The sequence below is a fragment of the Rana temporaria genome, chromosome 7, assembly GCF_905171775.1.
Source record: "Rana temporaria chromosome 7, aRanTem1.1, whole genome shotgun sequence".
NCBI lineage: Eukaryota > Metazoa > Chordata > Amphibia > Anura > Ranidae > Rana > Rana temporaria.
In genome coordinates this window covers 109563204-109581304 of record NC_053495.1, presented here as the reverse complement: position 1 = coordinate 109581304, position 18101 = coordinate 109563204, and the positions used below count along the sequence as shown (strand labels likewise).

The 18101-nt window shown below is 46.6% G+C and overlaps 1 protein-coding gene across 10 annotated transcripts in view; it reads right to left on the bottom strand.

The window, feature by feature from the left end:
• The window catches only part of LOC120946232 (complement factor H-like), a 3139400-nt gene that overhangs the window by 2587573 nt on the left and 533726 nt on the right, over positions 1-18101 (bottom strand). For all 10 annotated transcript variants that reach the window (XM_040361064.1, XM_040361066.1, XM_040361056.1 and 7 more), the window contains exon 15: positions 3243-3422. In XM_040361064.1, the coding sequence (XP_040216998.1) occupies positions 3243-3422 (180 nt within the window). The remainder of the gene's footprint in view (positions 1-3242; positions 3423-18101) is intronic.

Here is an 18101-nt window from a genome sequence, read left to right as displayed (position 1 = left end):
ATCTACTGATACGCCGTCGTAAGTCCAAATGAGCGCCGTCGTATCTATGCGCTGATTCTTTAAATGAGATACTGCACTGATCTAATTATCCAGAGGTATTAAATCTCTGGGAGTATGGACATAAGTGAAATATCAGGGCCACAATGTACCCAATCTTAAATGTGAATAACCTGGATACAAACAATATATAAAAAAATATGAGAAATATATGAGTCATACAAATGTGACACAGTGATTTCAAACTTGAATCGTATATCTAGATCAGTGTGTCAGCATACAATCCATATGCCACAGTGCTTCTATGAGAAAAATGGCTGTTGCTGCTACTGACCAACCAAATAGTGAAAACAATACGAAAGATATTACAAAAAATATTGTGTATATATGTGTATAAAACTACAATATGCAGTATGCCAACTGCACCGTGAGTTGTCCAATAACCGATATTGGAACAAAATAAATATCAAAAAAGTGAAATAATTATCAAACAACCATACAAATGTGCAATGTGCTGACTGCACTTAAAAATAGTCCAGATGGCAGGCAATCTTGCGCTTATACAATAGGTTCCAGCAAACACAAGGTTCAATGTTGGTAGTACTGTGTAGAGGAAAGTGCCGCTATCTCTTCCACCCGACAAAGATGTGCCACCATCACCAATGGTTAAAATCAACACTCACCAGACCCCAGATATTATTAGGCTCCAAAGTGGTGTCTTTTCTTTGTCCGTCAGTGGGTGTTGCCTCCTTTTCCCTTTTACAAGGTGTCATCAATTCCTCAAAAACAAGGGGCTCATCATGGTGTAGTATATTAAAATATGTATTTATTTAAAAAAGGTAAAAAAATAACACTTACAATATAAAGTGCCTCTGACCGGCACTGAGTGTCTTTGGCAGTGTCAACCGTTAAAAGCCGCTGACCAGCATTTAAATGGCGTCCTAAGAGGTGTGCTTGCCCCGCTGTGCTCCGCATGTATTGCTACAAGGGGTCCGGGCGCGCTGGTGTGCTGCACCCTCTATGTGCGTGTCCACAGCTCTCCTGACGACGCAATTAGCGAAACGCGTAGAGGCTGTTTGGACACGCACATAGAGGGTGCAGCACACCAGCGCGCCCGGACCACTTGTAGCAATACATGCGGAGCACAGCGGGGCAAGCACACCTCTTAGGACGCCATTTAAATGCTGGTCAGCGGCTTTTAACGGTTGACACTGCCAAAGACACTCAGTGCCGGTCAGAGGCACTTTATATTGTAAGTGTTATTTTTTTACCTTTTTTAAATAAATACATATTTTAATATACTACACCATGATGAGCCCCTTGTTTTTGAGGAATTGATGACACCTTGTAAAAGGGAAAAGGAGGCAACACCCACTGACGGACAAAGAAAAGACACCACTTTGGAGCCTAATAATATCTGGGGTCTGGTGAGTGTTGATTTTAACCATTGGTGATGGTGGCACATCTTTGTCGGGTGGAAGAGATAGCGGCACTTTCCTCTACACAGTACTACCAACATTGAACCTTGTGTTTGCTGGAACCTATTGTATAAGCGCAAGATTGCCTGCCATCTGGACTATTTTTAAGTGCAGTCAGCACATTGCACATTTGTATGGTTGTTTGATAATTATTTCACTTTTTTGATATTTATTTTGTTCCAATATCGGTTATTGGACAACTCACGGTGCAGTTGGCATACTGCATATTGTAGTTTTATACACATATATACACAATATTTTTTGTAATATCTTTCGTATTGTTTTCACTATTTGGTTGGTCAGTAGCAGCAACAGCCATTTTTCTCATAGAAGCACTGTGGCATATGGATTGTATGCTGACACACTGATCTAGATATACGATTCAAGTTTGAAATCACTGTGTCACATTTGTATGACTCATATATTTCTCATATTTTTTTATATATTGTTTGTATCCAGGTTATTCACATTTAAGATTGGGTACATTGTGGCCCTGATATTTCACTTATGTCCATACTCCCAGAGATTTAATACCTCTGGATAATTAGATCAGCGCAGTAACACTTTTCTTCCTCATGCACTATTGACCCCCACTAAGGGCACACAGTACTGCAGCAGATCACGGTTCACATTTATTTATTTATTTATTTATTTTCTTTTGCGCCGGTGACATTCACAACCAATTGTTTAAATGAGATACGCCTGAATTTTGCCAAGATACGACCGACGTAAGTCTCCTACGCCGTTGTATCTTGGGTGCATATTTACGCTGGCCGCTAGGGGCGCTTCCGTTGATTAACGCGTCAAATATGTAAATGAGCAAGATACGCCGATTCACGAATGTACTTGCGCCCGTCGCTGTAATCTACGTCGTTTACGTAAGGCGTTTTTCTGGCGTAAAGTTAAACCACCAAAAAGCTGGTCTAAGTCGTTTAGGGTATGGACGTCGGAACTGCCGTTGGATTTTACATCGTTTACGTAAGTGGTACGTGAATGGGGCTGGGCGTAAGTTACGTTCACGTCGTACGCATTGAGCCGTCGTATCTTAAGGAGTATTTGCGACGTGATTCTGAGCATGCGCGCACATGCGCTATTCGTTCGGCCATGCATTTACATGGGGTCACGCTTCATTATAATACTACACGCCCACTGCCTTGCTACTTTGAATTAGACGGGCTTTACGCCGGCCATTTTACGTTACGCCAGCACAAGAAAGGGAGCAAGTGCTTTGTGAATACAGTACAAGCCTCTCTATGTTACGTCGGCGTAGCGCATATCAGATGCGCTACGCCGATCTCTCTGAATCTGGCCCAATGTCTCTATACCCTGTAAACAGTAATTTCAGCAAAACATTTTTTTTTCCTTTACAACTCCTTTAAGGCGACTAGGGGCGACCTGAAGTCGTATCCCAGATCGCCCCTGTGTGAACTGGCTCTTAGTTGAATGTTTAAATGTTTTTACTCTTTTTGTACCAAAAAATATTACAAGTTATAAGGACACTTACCCATGATACACTTAGTGCAAGGATTTAAATTAGCAGTGAATTACATTTATCATTTACATATTGAACTGGAATGCTACACCATGGCGGAATTCAAAAATTCACTGAAGACTTGCATACCTTAGACTTTGCAATACATCATTTATAGGCTGTATGTACTGTATCAGTAAAGTACCAGTAAGTATTAAAAGGCTTATGTTGTCCAAGGCAAAATTCAAAAATTATTAAGTCGTACAGTTATATAAACTGGAAAAAAAAGCACTTACTTCTGCATACTGGTAGTTCCGTCCATTCGGAGTTCTCGCAGGTGATATAATTTGCATTTTGTCTCATTGTATAGCCTCCGTAACACTCATAAGTTGCTCTTTCACCTGACAAATATTTGGCCTTTTGTGCTTCTTTGAGTCTTCCATTAGTCATTTTTGGTGGCAGTCCACATGAGGAATCTAAAAGTGGCACATAAAACACTCATAGTTTTGAACACAACTTAGCCATAAGTAGACAGAAAAAAAAGCCAAAGCATGGTGTATTGCAATCTCGATTCTTCAATTAATTTCTATAGCTATTGTAGTCGTGATTGCCCACTGCAGCACAGACATCCAAGGAAATTAGGATGCAATACTGCCTGGGGCCGGCACAGTATACCAGATAACATCTGAGGTCTGTGTAGGAAGAAGTTAATAGATAAGAGAGAGGTGTGGGCAGTGGTGTAGCATGGGTTATCAGCACCCGGGGCAAGGCAAGTAATTTGCACCCCCATAACCTGCAGACTTTTAGCACTCCCTGAGTCCCTTCCCTTCCTACAATACAATAGTTCTGACCAACCTGATTCCTTTACAGACCATTACACACTACACTGACCACTATACTATACTAACCACTATACTATATTGTCCACTACACTATACTGTTCACTACACCACACTGATCACTATACTATCCAATACACTACACTGACCACTATACTGTACACTACACTGACCACTATACTATACTGTCCACTACACTGACCACTATATACTGTCCACTACACTACACTGTCCAATATACTGTCCACTACCTTACACTGACTACTATACTGTCTACTACACTGACTACTATACTGTTCTCTACACTACACTGACTACTATACTGTCCTTTACACTGACCACTATACTGTCCTGCCTATACTGACACTACATACACGGCACTGCTCTTCTACTCTCTCTGACTGCTCTCTCTCCCCTGTCCGTGTCCATCCCCCAGGGGCCAGCAACACGACTCTCACAAGGAGTCTCACCTTCTTGTCCTGCATTGGTCTGGAGAATAGCAGAAGACAGCAGCCGCGGCGGCTCACAATATTCATTTCTTGTGTCCCGCGCGCTCTGGCAACCATGTTCAGTGTCCAGCGCACTATGATTGGGTGTATGGGGGCCATGTGCGTAGGCGGGACTTCAGGAGCAACCGTGATCGCCGCCGCACATGACTCGCATACGCCCAATCACAGGGCACCGGATACTGAACATGGTAGCCAGAGCGCGGGGGACACAGGAAATTTAAATTGGGAGGAGGCAGCAAGTAGTGACTAGGGATGAGCCGAACATACCCGCGTTCGGTTCGCACCAGAACGTTCGAACAGACTGATCGTTCGCGCGAACATTTAGAACCCCATTGAAGTCTTTGGGACTCGAACGTTCAAATCCAAAAGTGCTCATTTTAAAGCCCAATATGCAAGTTATTGTTGGAAAACATCTTTGAGAACCCGGGTCTTGCCCCAGGGAACATGTATCAATGGGAAAAAAAAGTTTTAAAAACTGTAGTTTTTTCTTGAGCAGCGATTTTAATGATGCTTAAAGTGAAAAAAAATAAAATAAACAATTTCCTTTAAATATGGTACCTGCTGGGTGTCTATAGTAGTGGCATGTGTTTAGAAATGTCCCTGCACAACATGAGATTACTCTCAGAAAAAAGTAAATTAATACTGCCTGCAGCTTTAATGTAATGTTTGGTCCCTGCAATATGGATAAAAATCATTGAAAAACATAACATGAGTTTCCCCGCCACCACTCCCCCCAGGTCACTACAAGACCCAGTGCCGATCCTGACCTCCCTGGGGCCCTAAGCAAAATTACATGGCACATTAAAAATGAGAATCGGGGGGGGGGGGCGCTGACGACAGTGACATGTCACATTAAAGCAGTGATTCTCAATTCCAGTCCTCAGGCCCCCCCAACAGGTCAGGTTTTCAGGATTTCCATTATTTTTCACAGGTGATTTGATCAGTTTTACTGCCTTAGTAATCACCACAGCCTTTTCATCTGAGGGAAATCCTGAAAACCTGACCTGTTGGGGGGGCCTGAGGACTGGAATTGAGAAACACTGCATTAAAGAAAGTTGAGAAGCGGGGGGAGGGGGTGTTCTGCTGTCAGAAATGACTCAGCCAGCGAGTTTAGAGGCGGGGTGAGGGGGCGAAAATGACTTTTTACCAGGCGGGGCCTCTAGTAATTTGGGGGGCCCTTCGCAGCTTTGCGGGGCCCTAAGCGGCTTGCATAGTGAGCCTATAGCGAGGATCAGCCCTGATAAGACCCTTTTGCCCTATATATTTTGAACAGCAGTATACAGGCGTTGCAAACAAGATAAGGACTGTAGGTTTCTTAAGTAGAATCAGAACCATGTCATACTTTGCTCCTGCATATTGCACAATTTCCTAAAGAGACCCTCAACAAACTACATGACACTTGTGCCTGATGAGGCCACTGATGTTCCAGTGGTGGTGGCTCATGAGACTGTCCATACAGGCTTGGCTTAGGGGGGTTGCCATCCGGGGCCCCCTTTGAACAAATTCTGCGAAGAACTCCTGTTCTCTGAAGGCCTCCATTATTTCTGCAAGTCAAAATTTAGCAAAAAAAAATATCATATCAATATCATGTCAGTCAAGCCTTAGCTTTTGACTGTGTTTATGGGCAAAAACACAGCAAACGTGCAGTAAGATCGACTGCGTTTATGGGCAAAAACACAGCAAACGTGCAGTAAGATCGACTGCATTTTTGGGCAAACACACAGCAAACGTGCAATAAGTTCGACTGCGTTTATGGGCAAAAACACAGCAAACGTGCAGTAAGATCGACTGCGTTTATGGGCAAAAACACAGCAAACATGCAGTAAGATCGACTGAGTTTATGGGCAAAAACACAGCAAACGTGCAGTAAGATCGACTGCGTTTATGGGCAAAAACACAGCAAACATGCAGTAAGATCGACTGCGTTTATGGGCAAAAACACAGCAAACGTGCAGTAAGATCGACTGCGTTTATGGGTAAAAACACAGCAAACGTGCAGTAAGATCGACTGCGTTTATGGGCAAAAACACAGCAAACGTGCAGTAAGATCGACTGCGTTTATGGGCAAAAACACAACAAACGTGCAGTAAGATCGACTGCGTTTATGGGCAAAAACACAGCAAACGTGCAGTAAGATCGACTGCGTTTATGGGTAAAAACACAGCAAACGTGCAGTAAGATCGACTGCGTTTATGGGCAAAACCACAGCAAACGTGCAGTAAGATTGACTGCGTTTATGGGCAAAATCACAGCAAACATGCAGTAAAATCGACTGCGTTTATGGGCAAAAACACAGCAAACGTGCAGTAAGATCGACTGCATTTATGGGCAAAAACACAGCAAAAGTGCAGTAAGATCGACTGCGTTTATGGGCAAAAACACAGCAAACTTGCAGTAAGATCGACTGTGTTTATGGCCAAAAACACAGCAAACGTGCACTAACAGCGACTGCTTTTATGGGCAAAAACACAGCAAACGTGCACTAACAGCGACTGCGTTTATGGGCTAAAAAACAGCACACGTGCAGTAAGAGCGACTGCATTTATGTGCAATTAAATAGCCCACGTGCATTAACAGCGACTGCGTTTATGTGCAAATAGCACACGTACAGTAACAGCAACTGCGTGTATGTGTGCAATTAAATAGCACACGTCCACTAACATTGAGTACTATGTTTAGTTTACACCTAAACACTATGCAGGCAATACAACATGTTAGAGCACTGCATCTAGCAGAATCTGCTGCCTAACAATAGGAATAGCTGATCTAGCTAAGCTATACAGTGTATAAATATATGTACAACGCTAGGATGTATATATATCCTCTACACACTGTAAATTTAAAGTGGTTGTAAACTCATCCAAAAAAAACAGATTTAATCAATATTACAATCCACACGTGTATTAAGAATAAAATGGGCACTAAGAGTAAGCCTAAAAATCGTTCTTACTGTAAAAAGACTGTATATTTGAAATGCTGCTGCTCTGTCATAGCCGTTGCCATATCAACTGTGGTTTTTCCGTGCCTGTATTCTCATTTACTTCCGCCCGCATTACGTTTTTCTCTCTGTAATCCCGCGCTTGCACACCAATTGCAGTATCCAAGCCTCGTCTTCGTTTCCGGTTACTATGGAAACGAACGGCGAGCGAATCAGAGACAGAGACTGTTGCTGGCATCGCGGAATGTCGGGGCTGACGTTGACAATAGGAAATGACGCAGCCATCAACATAGACTATGCATTCTTCCGGCCGGGTCTCGGGCTGCCGGACAGTTTGGACAAACGGCGCATGCGCGGGCTACGTCACAAGCCACAATAATACATATATCTCGCAATGAGGGCAGGTAAGGAGACAATCTTCTCATGCAAATGATTTTAAAACCTGCAATTGTCCTAATAAAGAAAAGTCGTCTGACTGGGTATACAACCACTTTAACTAAACTCACTAGCCTTCCTGCTCTATCTATCTATCTATCTATCTATCTATCTATCTATCTATCTATCTATCTATCTATCTATCTATCTATCTATGTATCTGGTAGAAAAGACACGGGGCTAGATTCAGATAGGTTACGCGGATCTAAAGATCCACTAACCTATCTGATTTACGATCCGCCGGCGCATGTTTTAGAGGCAAGGGCCCAGATTCTGAAAGGACTCGACGGCGCAACACCATGTACGCCGTTGTAAGTCCTAATCTGGGCCGTCGTATCTATGTGACTGATTCTTAGGCCCCATACACACGATAGAATCTATCCGCAGATAAATCCCATCGAATGGGTTTCAGCGGATAGATTCTATGGTGTGTACACTCCGGCGGATATTTATCCGCGGATATTTCCGAATTCCAGCAGATAAATATTTGTCGACATGCACAGAATATCTATCTGCTGGAATCGGATCCCACGGATGGATCCGCTCGTCTGTACAGACTCACCGGATCCATCCGTCCAAAGGGATTCCCCGCACGCGTCGTAATGATTTGACGCATGCGTGGAATTCCTTATATGACAGCGTCGCGCCCGTCGCCGCGTCATAATCGCGGCGACGGCGCGACACGTCATCGCCAGAGGATTTCGGCGCGGATTTCAATGCGATGGTGTGTACACGCCATCGCATAGAAATCTGCTGAAATCCTCGAGAGGATTTATCCGCGGATACGGTCCGCTGGACCGTATCCGCGGATAAATCCTCTCGTGTGTATGGGGCCTTAGAATCGGTTATGCATAGATAAGCATTAGATCCGACAGGCGTAAGGCTCTTACGCCGTCGGATCTTAAATGCATTTTTTTTTTGGCCGCTAAGTGTCGCCAACGTCGTTTTCCACATCGAGTATGTAAATTAGCTAGATACGCGAATTCCCTAACATACGTGCGGCCGACGCAGTGAAGTTACGACGTTTACGTTAGATTTGAGTGGCGTAAAGTTGCCCCTGCTATATGAGGGGCAACCAATGTTAAGTATGGCCGTCGTTCCCGCGTCGAAATTAAAAAATTTACGTCGTTTACGCAAGTCGTCCGTGAATGGGGCTGGACGCCATTTACGTTCACGTTGAAACCAATGACATCCTTGCGACGTCATTTAGCGCAATGCACGTCGGGAAATTTTAGGGACAGCGCATGCGCATTAGGTTCGGCACGGGAACGCGCCTAATTTAAATGCTATACGCCCCCTACCCGCCTAATTTGAATTAGGCGGGCTTGCGCCGGGGGATCTGCGCTATGCAGCCGCAACTTTACAGGCAAGTGCTTTATGAATAAAGCACTTGCGTGTAAAACTTGCGGCGGCGTAACGTAAATCAAATACGTTACGCCCGCCCAATAATACGCCCATCTACGTGAATCTGCCCCAAGTGCTGTATTCAGAAAGCACTTGCCTCTAAAGTTGTGGCGGCGTTTCGGAAATCCCCCGGCGGAATTCAAATTCCGCGGCTAGGGGGCGTGTAGAATTTAAATCAGGCGCGTCCCCGTGCCGAACGAACTGCGCATGCGGCGTCCGCTAAATTTCCCAGCGTGCATTGCTCCAAATGACGTCGCTAGGACGTCATTGGTTTCGACGTGAATTACGTCCATCCGTATTCGCGACCAACTTACGCAAACAACGTAAAAAATTTAAAATTTGACCCGGGAACGACGGCCATACTTAACATAGGATACGCTGCATATAGCAGGGGTAACTATACGCCGGAAAAAGCTGAACGCAAACAACGTAAAAAAAAAAGCGCCGGGCGGACGTTCGTTTCTGAATCGACGTAACTCCTCATTTGCATATTCGACACATAAACAAATGGAAGCGCCACCTAGCGGCCAGCGTTAGATTGCAGCCTAAGATCCGACGGTGTAAGTCACTTACACCTGTCGGATCTTAGGCATATCTATGTGTAACCTGATTCTATGAATCAGGCGCATAGATACGACGGCCGGACTCAGAGATATGACGGCGTATGAGGAGATACGCCGTTGTATCTTCTTTTTGAATCCGGCCCACTGTGTCTCTACCTCTCTCTCTCTAACTGTCTGACTGACTTCTCTTTAACAAAGCCGGAACACACTACACGCGGCCGCCTTACAGGCGGCCTTATATAGTGTGGGGCGTGTACTAAACCACCTGAGTCATAATTGGCCAAAGCCACCCTGGCTTTGGCCAATTATGGTTCTTCGTTTTTTGCGCGCTGTGATTGGCCAAGCATGCAGGGTCATGGTGCATGCTTGACCAATCATCAGCGCGCAACGCCGCAGTGAATTATGGGCCAACGCGCGTCACTCGAATTTGACGCGAACGACCTGTTTTGTTCGAAATTCGTCGAACATACGAACAGAGGATGTTCGAGTCCAACATACGTTCGAGTCGAACGACAAGCTCATCCCTAGTAGTGACACGTGCTGGTGCGAAATATCACCCCCCTAAATGTTGTGCCCGGGGCCACGGCCCCCTCCGCTACGCCACTGGGTGTGGGAACTCCTCCAGTTTTTTTTTTCTTCTTTTAAACATGAGATTTAGGTAGAACACGCAACACAACTATGTTTTTTCACAATTTATAAAGGGAAACCTTTCCAAATCCAAATGAAATTAAACTTATGGAGTAAAAAGTGTCTGTGTGAGTTGTGTTTTGAGGCATCCTTTAATTACCTCATTTTATCTAGCATCTCTACAATACTCTGTGCCAGAATCATGTTTAAATACGGTCATATTTGGTGGTATTGCCCTTTTATTCAAAAATACTGGCAGACAGTTATTTTTCTATAATACAAAAAGATACAATCCAGTTTGATCCTGGGGTTATTTTATTTCACCTTAGGCCCCATGCACACGAGACGCTGGTAAACGCGTGTTCAGAGGCATTTGGACAGCTTTTTCAACACATTCAATGTTATCCTATGTGTCCATGCACACAGTCACGTTTTTCTGCGTTTTTCGGCAGTTGCGTTTATGCTCGTTTTTTCAGAAGCAAACAAATGGGTTCAGACGCAAATGTTTTCACATTTCAGACGCAAAATGCGGCAAAACGCTGCTAAACGCGGCAAAATGCGGTTCCGGTGTTTTGCCGCGATTTCGTTTACAGGCGTTTTTAAAGGTGACCTATTTTTTTTTACATTAGAAATCTCAAAATTGATGACAAATGATGAAAAAACATTAAAAAAATTTAATTGCTTGCATTGCATTGTGGACAATCCACAACTTGTGGCAGGTGACGTGGCCAGGTGACGTGGCCAGTGGACAATCCACAACTTGTGGCAGGTGACGTGGCCAGGTGACGTGGCAAGTGGACAATCCACAACTTGTGGCAGGTGACGTGGCCAGGTGACATGGCAGGTGACGTGGCCAGGTGACGTGGCCAGTGGACAATCCACAACTTGTGGCAGGTGACATGGCCAGGTGATTTGGCAAGTGGATAATCCACTTGTGGCAGGTGACGTGGCAAGTGGACAATCCACAAATTGTGGCAGGTGTCGTGGTCAGGTGACGTAGCAAGTGGACAATCCACAACTTGTGGCAATCGACATGGCCAGTTGACGTGGCAGGTGACGTGGCCAGTGGACAATCCACAACTTGTGGCAGGTGACGTGGCCAGGTGACGTGGCAGGTGACGTGGCAAGGTGACGTGGCAAGTGGACAATCCACAACTTGTGGCAGGTGACGTGGCCAGGTGACATGGCAGGTGACGTGGCCAGTGGACAATCCACAACTTGTGGCAGGTGACATGGCCAGGTGATTTGGCAAGTGGATAATCCACTTGTGGCAGGTGACGTGGCAAGTGGACAATCCACAACTTGTGGCAGGTGTCGTGGTCAGGTGACGTGGCAAGTGGACAATCCACAGCTTGTGGCAGGTGACGTGGCCAGGTGATGTGGCAAGTGGACAATCCACAACTTGTGGCAGGTGACGAGGCCAGGTGAAATGGCAGGTGACATGGCCAGGTAACGTGGCCAGTGGACAATCCACAACTTGTGGCAGGTGGCGCGGCCAGGTGACGTGACAAATGACGTGGCAAGTGGACAATCCGCAGCTTGTGGCAAGTGACACGCTAAATACAAGTACACTGCTGCTCTCTCAGCTGCTACTCACTCTGGTCTCACAAAATGGCTGAAATGGTTAAATAATACTGTTTTTTGAGCTTGGGGGGGGGGGGTCTTATGATGTTTCTTAACTAAACACTTATAAACGCAAACGCGGTAAAAATCAGTAAAACACAGCGAAATTTGCGGCAAAACGGGTGTTTAAAAAGCCGGTTTTTGCGTTTGAAAACGTGTGATTGGATGAGTTTGTATCTGTGTCTCGTGTGCATGGGGCCTTACTTCACAATCAATGCATTTGTTATACACGGCAAAATCCTTAGGGCCAGATTCAGGTAGAATCGCGGTGGTGTAACGTATCGTAGATTTTTCATCGCAAGTGCCTGATTCACCAAGCACTTGCGTGAAAAATTACGCCGTCGGCCTCCGGCGTAAGCCCGCGTAATTTAAATGGGCGTGTGCCATTTAAATTTGGCGCGCTCCCGCGCCGGACCTACTGCGCATGCTCCCTTTTAGATTTTCCGCCGTGCTTTGCGCGGGGTGACGTAATTTTTTCGATTGGCGACGCGTGTAGCGTAATTCCGTATTCCCGGACGGCTTACGCAAACAACGTGAATTTTTAAATTTCGACGCGGGGAACGACGGCCATACTTTATACAGCAATACGATTGCTGTGTAAAGTTAAGGCACCCAAAACGACGTCTAACTTTGCGACGGGAAACTAGACTAGCGGCGACGTAGCGAACGCGAAAAAACGTTGTGGATCGCTGTAACTCCTAATTTGCATACCCGACGCTGGTTTACGACGCAAACTCCCCCAGCGGAGGCCGCGGTACTGCATCCTAAGATCCGACAGTGTAAAACAATTACACCTGTCGGATCTAAGGGCTATCTATGCGTAACTGATTCTATGAATCAGTCGCATAGATACTCTGAGGCCGGGTACACACGGACAAACATGTATGGTGAAAGCGGTCCGTCGGACCGTTTTCACCATACATGTCTGCCAGAGGGCTTCTGTACGATGGTTGTACACACCATCGTACAGAAGTCCGCGCGTAAACAATACGCGGGGCGTGTCCGCGGTGTCGCCGCGTCGATGACGCGGTGTCGCCGCGACAATGACGCGGCGACGTGGGCGGCCCGCCTTTAAAATGCTTCCACGCATGCGTCGAAGTCATTCGACGCATGCGAGGGACGGCGGGCGCCTGGACATGTACGGTAGGTCTGTACTGACGACCGTACATGTCCGAGCGTGCTGAATTCCAGCGGGCTGTTTTAAAACAAGTCCAGGAATATTTGTCTGCTGGGAAAAGGCCCGGCGGGCAAATGTTTGCTGGAATTCGGCCCGCTCGCGCCCACACACGACCAAACATGTCTGCTGAAACTGGCCTGCGGGCCAGTTTCAGCAGACATGTTTGGTCGTGAGTATGGGGCCTGAGAGATACGACGGAGTATCTGAGAGATACGACGGAGTATCTCCGCTGTGAATCTGGCCCTTAATACCTATGTATTGCAAATTTACCAAACTTAGCTCAATGGTTATGAAAAATAGACAATTTATGTTATAAAGGAGAATTTCCCTTCCTCCTTCCTTATTCCTATTCTTTTTCCTTCTTCCACTTGTTTTTGTTTTGGTAAAAATTAAAAATTGCTCTATAAGCAGAAATATTAATATTTAAAATAACATTTGTTGTTTGTTTGAATTGTTCCATTGTATTTTCTCTTTTTGTAAAAGCTAAAATGTCAGATTTAATTTTTCTGTTCTTTTTGTATTGGTGTTTGAAATAGCAATAAAAAGTAATTAAATAAAATAAATGTTTACAACATCATATGTTATCATTTACAAGTAAATAACTGTCTTGCCAATAGCACATTGCTAACCAACCTTACTATACCTGTGGCCAATAAAAAAAAAAAAATTGGGCAGCTGGTGTGGTGACAATAATAATAATAATAATACTAATAATAATGGGCCATGCATTTGGCAATGCGCCAATCATTACACTCCCCGCGCGTGTTAAACAGTCGGCGGCAGCGCGGATTTGGCGGGATGCGACGTAACGGCGGCGGGATGCGACGTAACGGCGGCGGGGGGGGGGGAGTATTCTATTTCTGTATCGGGGGTATTTGCGGGAGTACGAGTACTCCCGCAAATACTCGGAATCGGTCCCGATACCGATACTAGTATCGGTATCGGGACAACCCTAGTTCTCAGTTTATTAAACCGGCTGCAGAGGAGATCATTTTCCTCCTGAGAACTGCCGTGAACTGAACTGAGAAAAAACTTCACCGTTTATTAACCACTTGCCGACCACGCACCGCCGTTCTACGTCGGCAAGTTGGCTCTGCTGGGCGAGAGCACTTAGTATAACGTCCTCTCTCTGAGCCGCCACTAGGGGCCGCCCGCTCGCCCCCGACTCCCGTGCGTGTGCCCGGTGGGCGCGATCGCCGCCGGGCACACGCGATCGCTCGTTACAGAGCGGGGACCGGGAGCTGTGTGTGTAAACACCCAGCTCCCGGTCCTGTCAGCGGGCGAAACGCTGATCTTCTGTTCATACAATGTATGAACAGAGGATCAGTGTTTCCCCTAGTGAGGCCACCCCCCCCCCACAGTAAGAACACACAAGGGACATACTTAACCCCTTCCCCGCCCCCTAGTGTTAACCCCTTCACTGCCAGTGGCATTTTTATAGTAATCCAATGGTCCCAAAAATGTGTCAAAAGTGTCCGAAGTGTCCGCCATAATGTCGCAATACCGAAAAAAAATCGCTGATCGCCGCCATTACTAGAAAAAAATATATATTAATAAAAATGACATAAAAATACCCCCTATTTTGTAAACGCTATAACTTTTGCGCAAACCAATCAATAAACGCTTATTGCGATTTTTTTTTTTTTACGAAAAATAGGTAGAAGAATACGTATCGGCCTAAACTGAGGAAAAAAAATGTTTTTTTATATATTTTTGGGGGATATTTATTATAGCAAAAAGTAAAAAATATTCATTTTTTTCAAAATTGTCTCTCTATTTTTGTTTATAGCGCAAAAAATAAAAAACGCAGAGGTGATCAAATACCACCAAAAGAAAGCTCTATTTGTGGGGAAAAAAGGACGCCAATTTTGTTTGGGAGCCACGTCGCACGACCACGCAATTGTCTGTTAAAGCGACGCAGTCCCGAATCGCAAAAAGTACTCTGGTCTTTGGGCAGCAATATGGTCCGGGGGTTAAGTGGTTAAACGGACACCTTGGTCAGAGATCATATCCCCAGTGCTAAATAAGTCACATAAGTACCCTGCCACCATATGGCACACTTCCCCTGTATGCAATCAATTGAAAGCTACCCCTGCAGTACGGTTACCCATGGCAACATCTCAGGCCTCTTCCTGTATTTCTGATACTCTTCCCTCTATTCCCCCTAGTACTGTTTCTACCTTCCCACCATCAGCAGTACAGCCTGGTCAGCACAAGGCAACTACATGCAGTAATCCAATATCTAAGCCTAAGAAAATTAAACAAAGTTCATTTCCTGCTCTTATATCTGTGCTACTATCCATGTTGCCTGTTGATCCTGTTCCCACCGATCCGGTGCCTGATGCGATCCAGTCCTCCTCCATGCAGACTGCTAATGCGATCCAGTCCTCCTCCATGCAGACTGCTGATGCGATCCAGTCCTCCTCCATGCAGACTGCTGATGCGATCCAGTTAGGGTGACCACGTGTCCCGGATTGCCCGGGACTGTCCCTTAATTAATACTTGTGTCCCGTGTCCCGGACACCCTCATTACGGGACAATACAGAGTCCCGGAATTGGCCTGGGCCGATCTAATGCCCCCTAAAATAGCCTTTGCATACATCCTCTCTGTCTCAGCCTGTGGTGGACCCCTAGCTGACAGAGAGTGAGACCCCTTTTTACTTTATTTCCACCGCTGGCTCAGTGCCCAAACTGGTTGCTACCTCCTGCCTCCCGCTTGGCGTGTAGCAACCAGTGACGTCAGAGCAGGAGAGAGGGAGAGACCTATAGCAGCAGATGAGAGTTTAACTTCCTCCTCCGCGCCTTCTGTTCAGCTCCACCCACCTCCTCGTGTATGCTCTGGAGTCCAGCCAGCAGCCAGAAGAAACATCAGACTCTGAGACAGACTGCAGTGTACAGATGAGAGATGGTACAAACTAAGGCAAGTAAAATTACAAAGCACTGACCAGCATTGAAGATCCATCGGTGTTATAATCCTGTCGGCTCTCCCTCAGCAGTCAGAGTTCAGTAAGACACTGGAGTGTGTGTCTGCACTCTGCACAGTACACTCAGAGGCTTGCTCCAGATAAGGGTCGGCAGGAGAGACACTGACACATGACACCCTGGATGGAAGGAGGAAACTTCCTTAGATATCAGGGCAGGGTTCATGCTGGGACTTGTAATCCTTCACTTTTGGGGGTGTGACTCCCCCCCCCCCCCAAAAGTGAAGAACTACAGGTCCCAGCATGAACTCCTCAGAGCTGAAGATGTTTCCTGCACACATGATAACTCCTCACACCCAGTCCTGTCCGGCTGCTCCCTGTCTCTTCTCTCCCACTACTTGTTTGCCTCTCACTGCAGCCCCCCCCCCTCCTCCCTCCCCCTCAGCCTTTCATGTTCTGCCACCTTTTCACCTTCTAGTCTTGTTACCCCCTCTGTATACCAAGCAATCCTCTCAGGAGTGGCTCATCAGCGACTATCACAACCTCAGAGTCCTGCCAGCATTCCATTCATTGCTCCTTCAAACTGCCAGAAATGTTTTAGTTACTCCACTGCAGCGGTGTAACTACAGGGGGCGCCATTGCAACCCAGCCTCATACTCCAGGATGGTCCATGCAGCTTCCCTCTAAACCTGGATAGGAGGGGTGGCATATAGAGGAACTGATGCCCTCCATGTTCTTCTTGCAGCCACTGAATGCCTGCAGGAGGTAAAGGAGGAAAAGCGGGCATTCAGTGGCTGCAAGAAGAACATGGGGGGGGGGCATCAGTTTCTCTATATGCCACCCCTCTTATCCAGTTTCCTTCTGCTGCCCACAGGTCCCTCAACACTCTCCTGGCTGATCTTCCCCAGTAACTTCTCTGCTCTCTCCCACCTCACCCCCCATTCGCCAACCCCCTGCTGTCCTCTGGTCCCACCCTGTGCTGTTCTTCAGTCCCCCCCCCCCTCCTGTGCTGTCCTCTGGTCCCACCTGTGCTGTTCTTCAGTCCCCCCCCCCTCCTGTGCTGTCCTCTGGTCCCACCTGTGCTGTTCTTCAGCCCCCCCCCTCCTGTGCTGTCCTCTGGTCCCACCTGTGCTGTTCTTCAGTCCCCCCCTCCTGTACTGTTCCTGATTTGAAGGAACTGTCCCTCATTTAGGGCATTGTCCCTCTGTCCCTCTTTCCTCTTTGTTTGTCCCTCAAGGAGCCAATATAAAAGAATAGTAGTGGTAAAAAAGCACCTGTGGGTTTAACCATTTTTATTTTTGTTTATAATTCTCCTACATATTTTTGCTAATAGGTGTCCCTCATTCCCATCTCAGAAAGTTGGGAGGTATGCCTCTATCCATCCCACGGTCCCCCTGTCCATCCCACGGTCCCCCTGTCCATCCCACGGTCCCCCTGTCCATCGCACTGCCCCTCTGACTACTCTGTGCCCCCCCCCCCTGACCACTCAGTTGTTCTTCTTGATGCCTAGGGCCCACTTTTGATCTTGCGCATGGGCCGCTGATTTCATACGCCCCTGCCCCCAAAATCTGCAAAAAAAATGGGGGGGGGGTGTCCCTGAATGGCAGTTTGGAAATGTGGTCACCCTAGATCCAGTCCTCCTCCATGCAGCCTGCTGATGCGATCCAGTCCTTCTCCATGTTGCCACCTGCTGATGCGATCCAGTCCTCCTCCATGCAGACTGCTGATGCGATCCAGTCCTCCTCCATGCAGACTGCTGATGCGATCCAGTCCTCCTCCATGCAGACTGCTGATGCGATCCAGTCCTCCTCCATGCAGACTGCTGATGCGATCCAGTCCTCCTCCATGCAGCCTGCTGATGCGATCCAGTCCTTCTCCATGTTGCCACCTGCTGATGCGATCCAGTCCTCCTCCATGTTGCTACCTGCTGATGCGATCCAGTCCTCCTCCATGTTGCCACCTGCTGATGCGATCCAGTCCTCCTCCATGCAGACCGCTGATGCAACCCAGTCCTCCTCCATGTTACCACCTGCTGATGCGACCCAGTCCTTCTCCATGTTGCCGCCTGATGATGCGATCCATGCCTCCTCCATCTTGCCACCTGATGATGCGATCCATG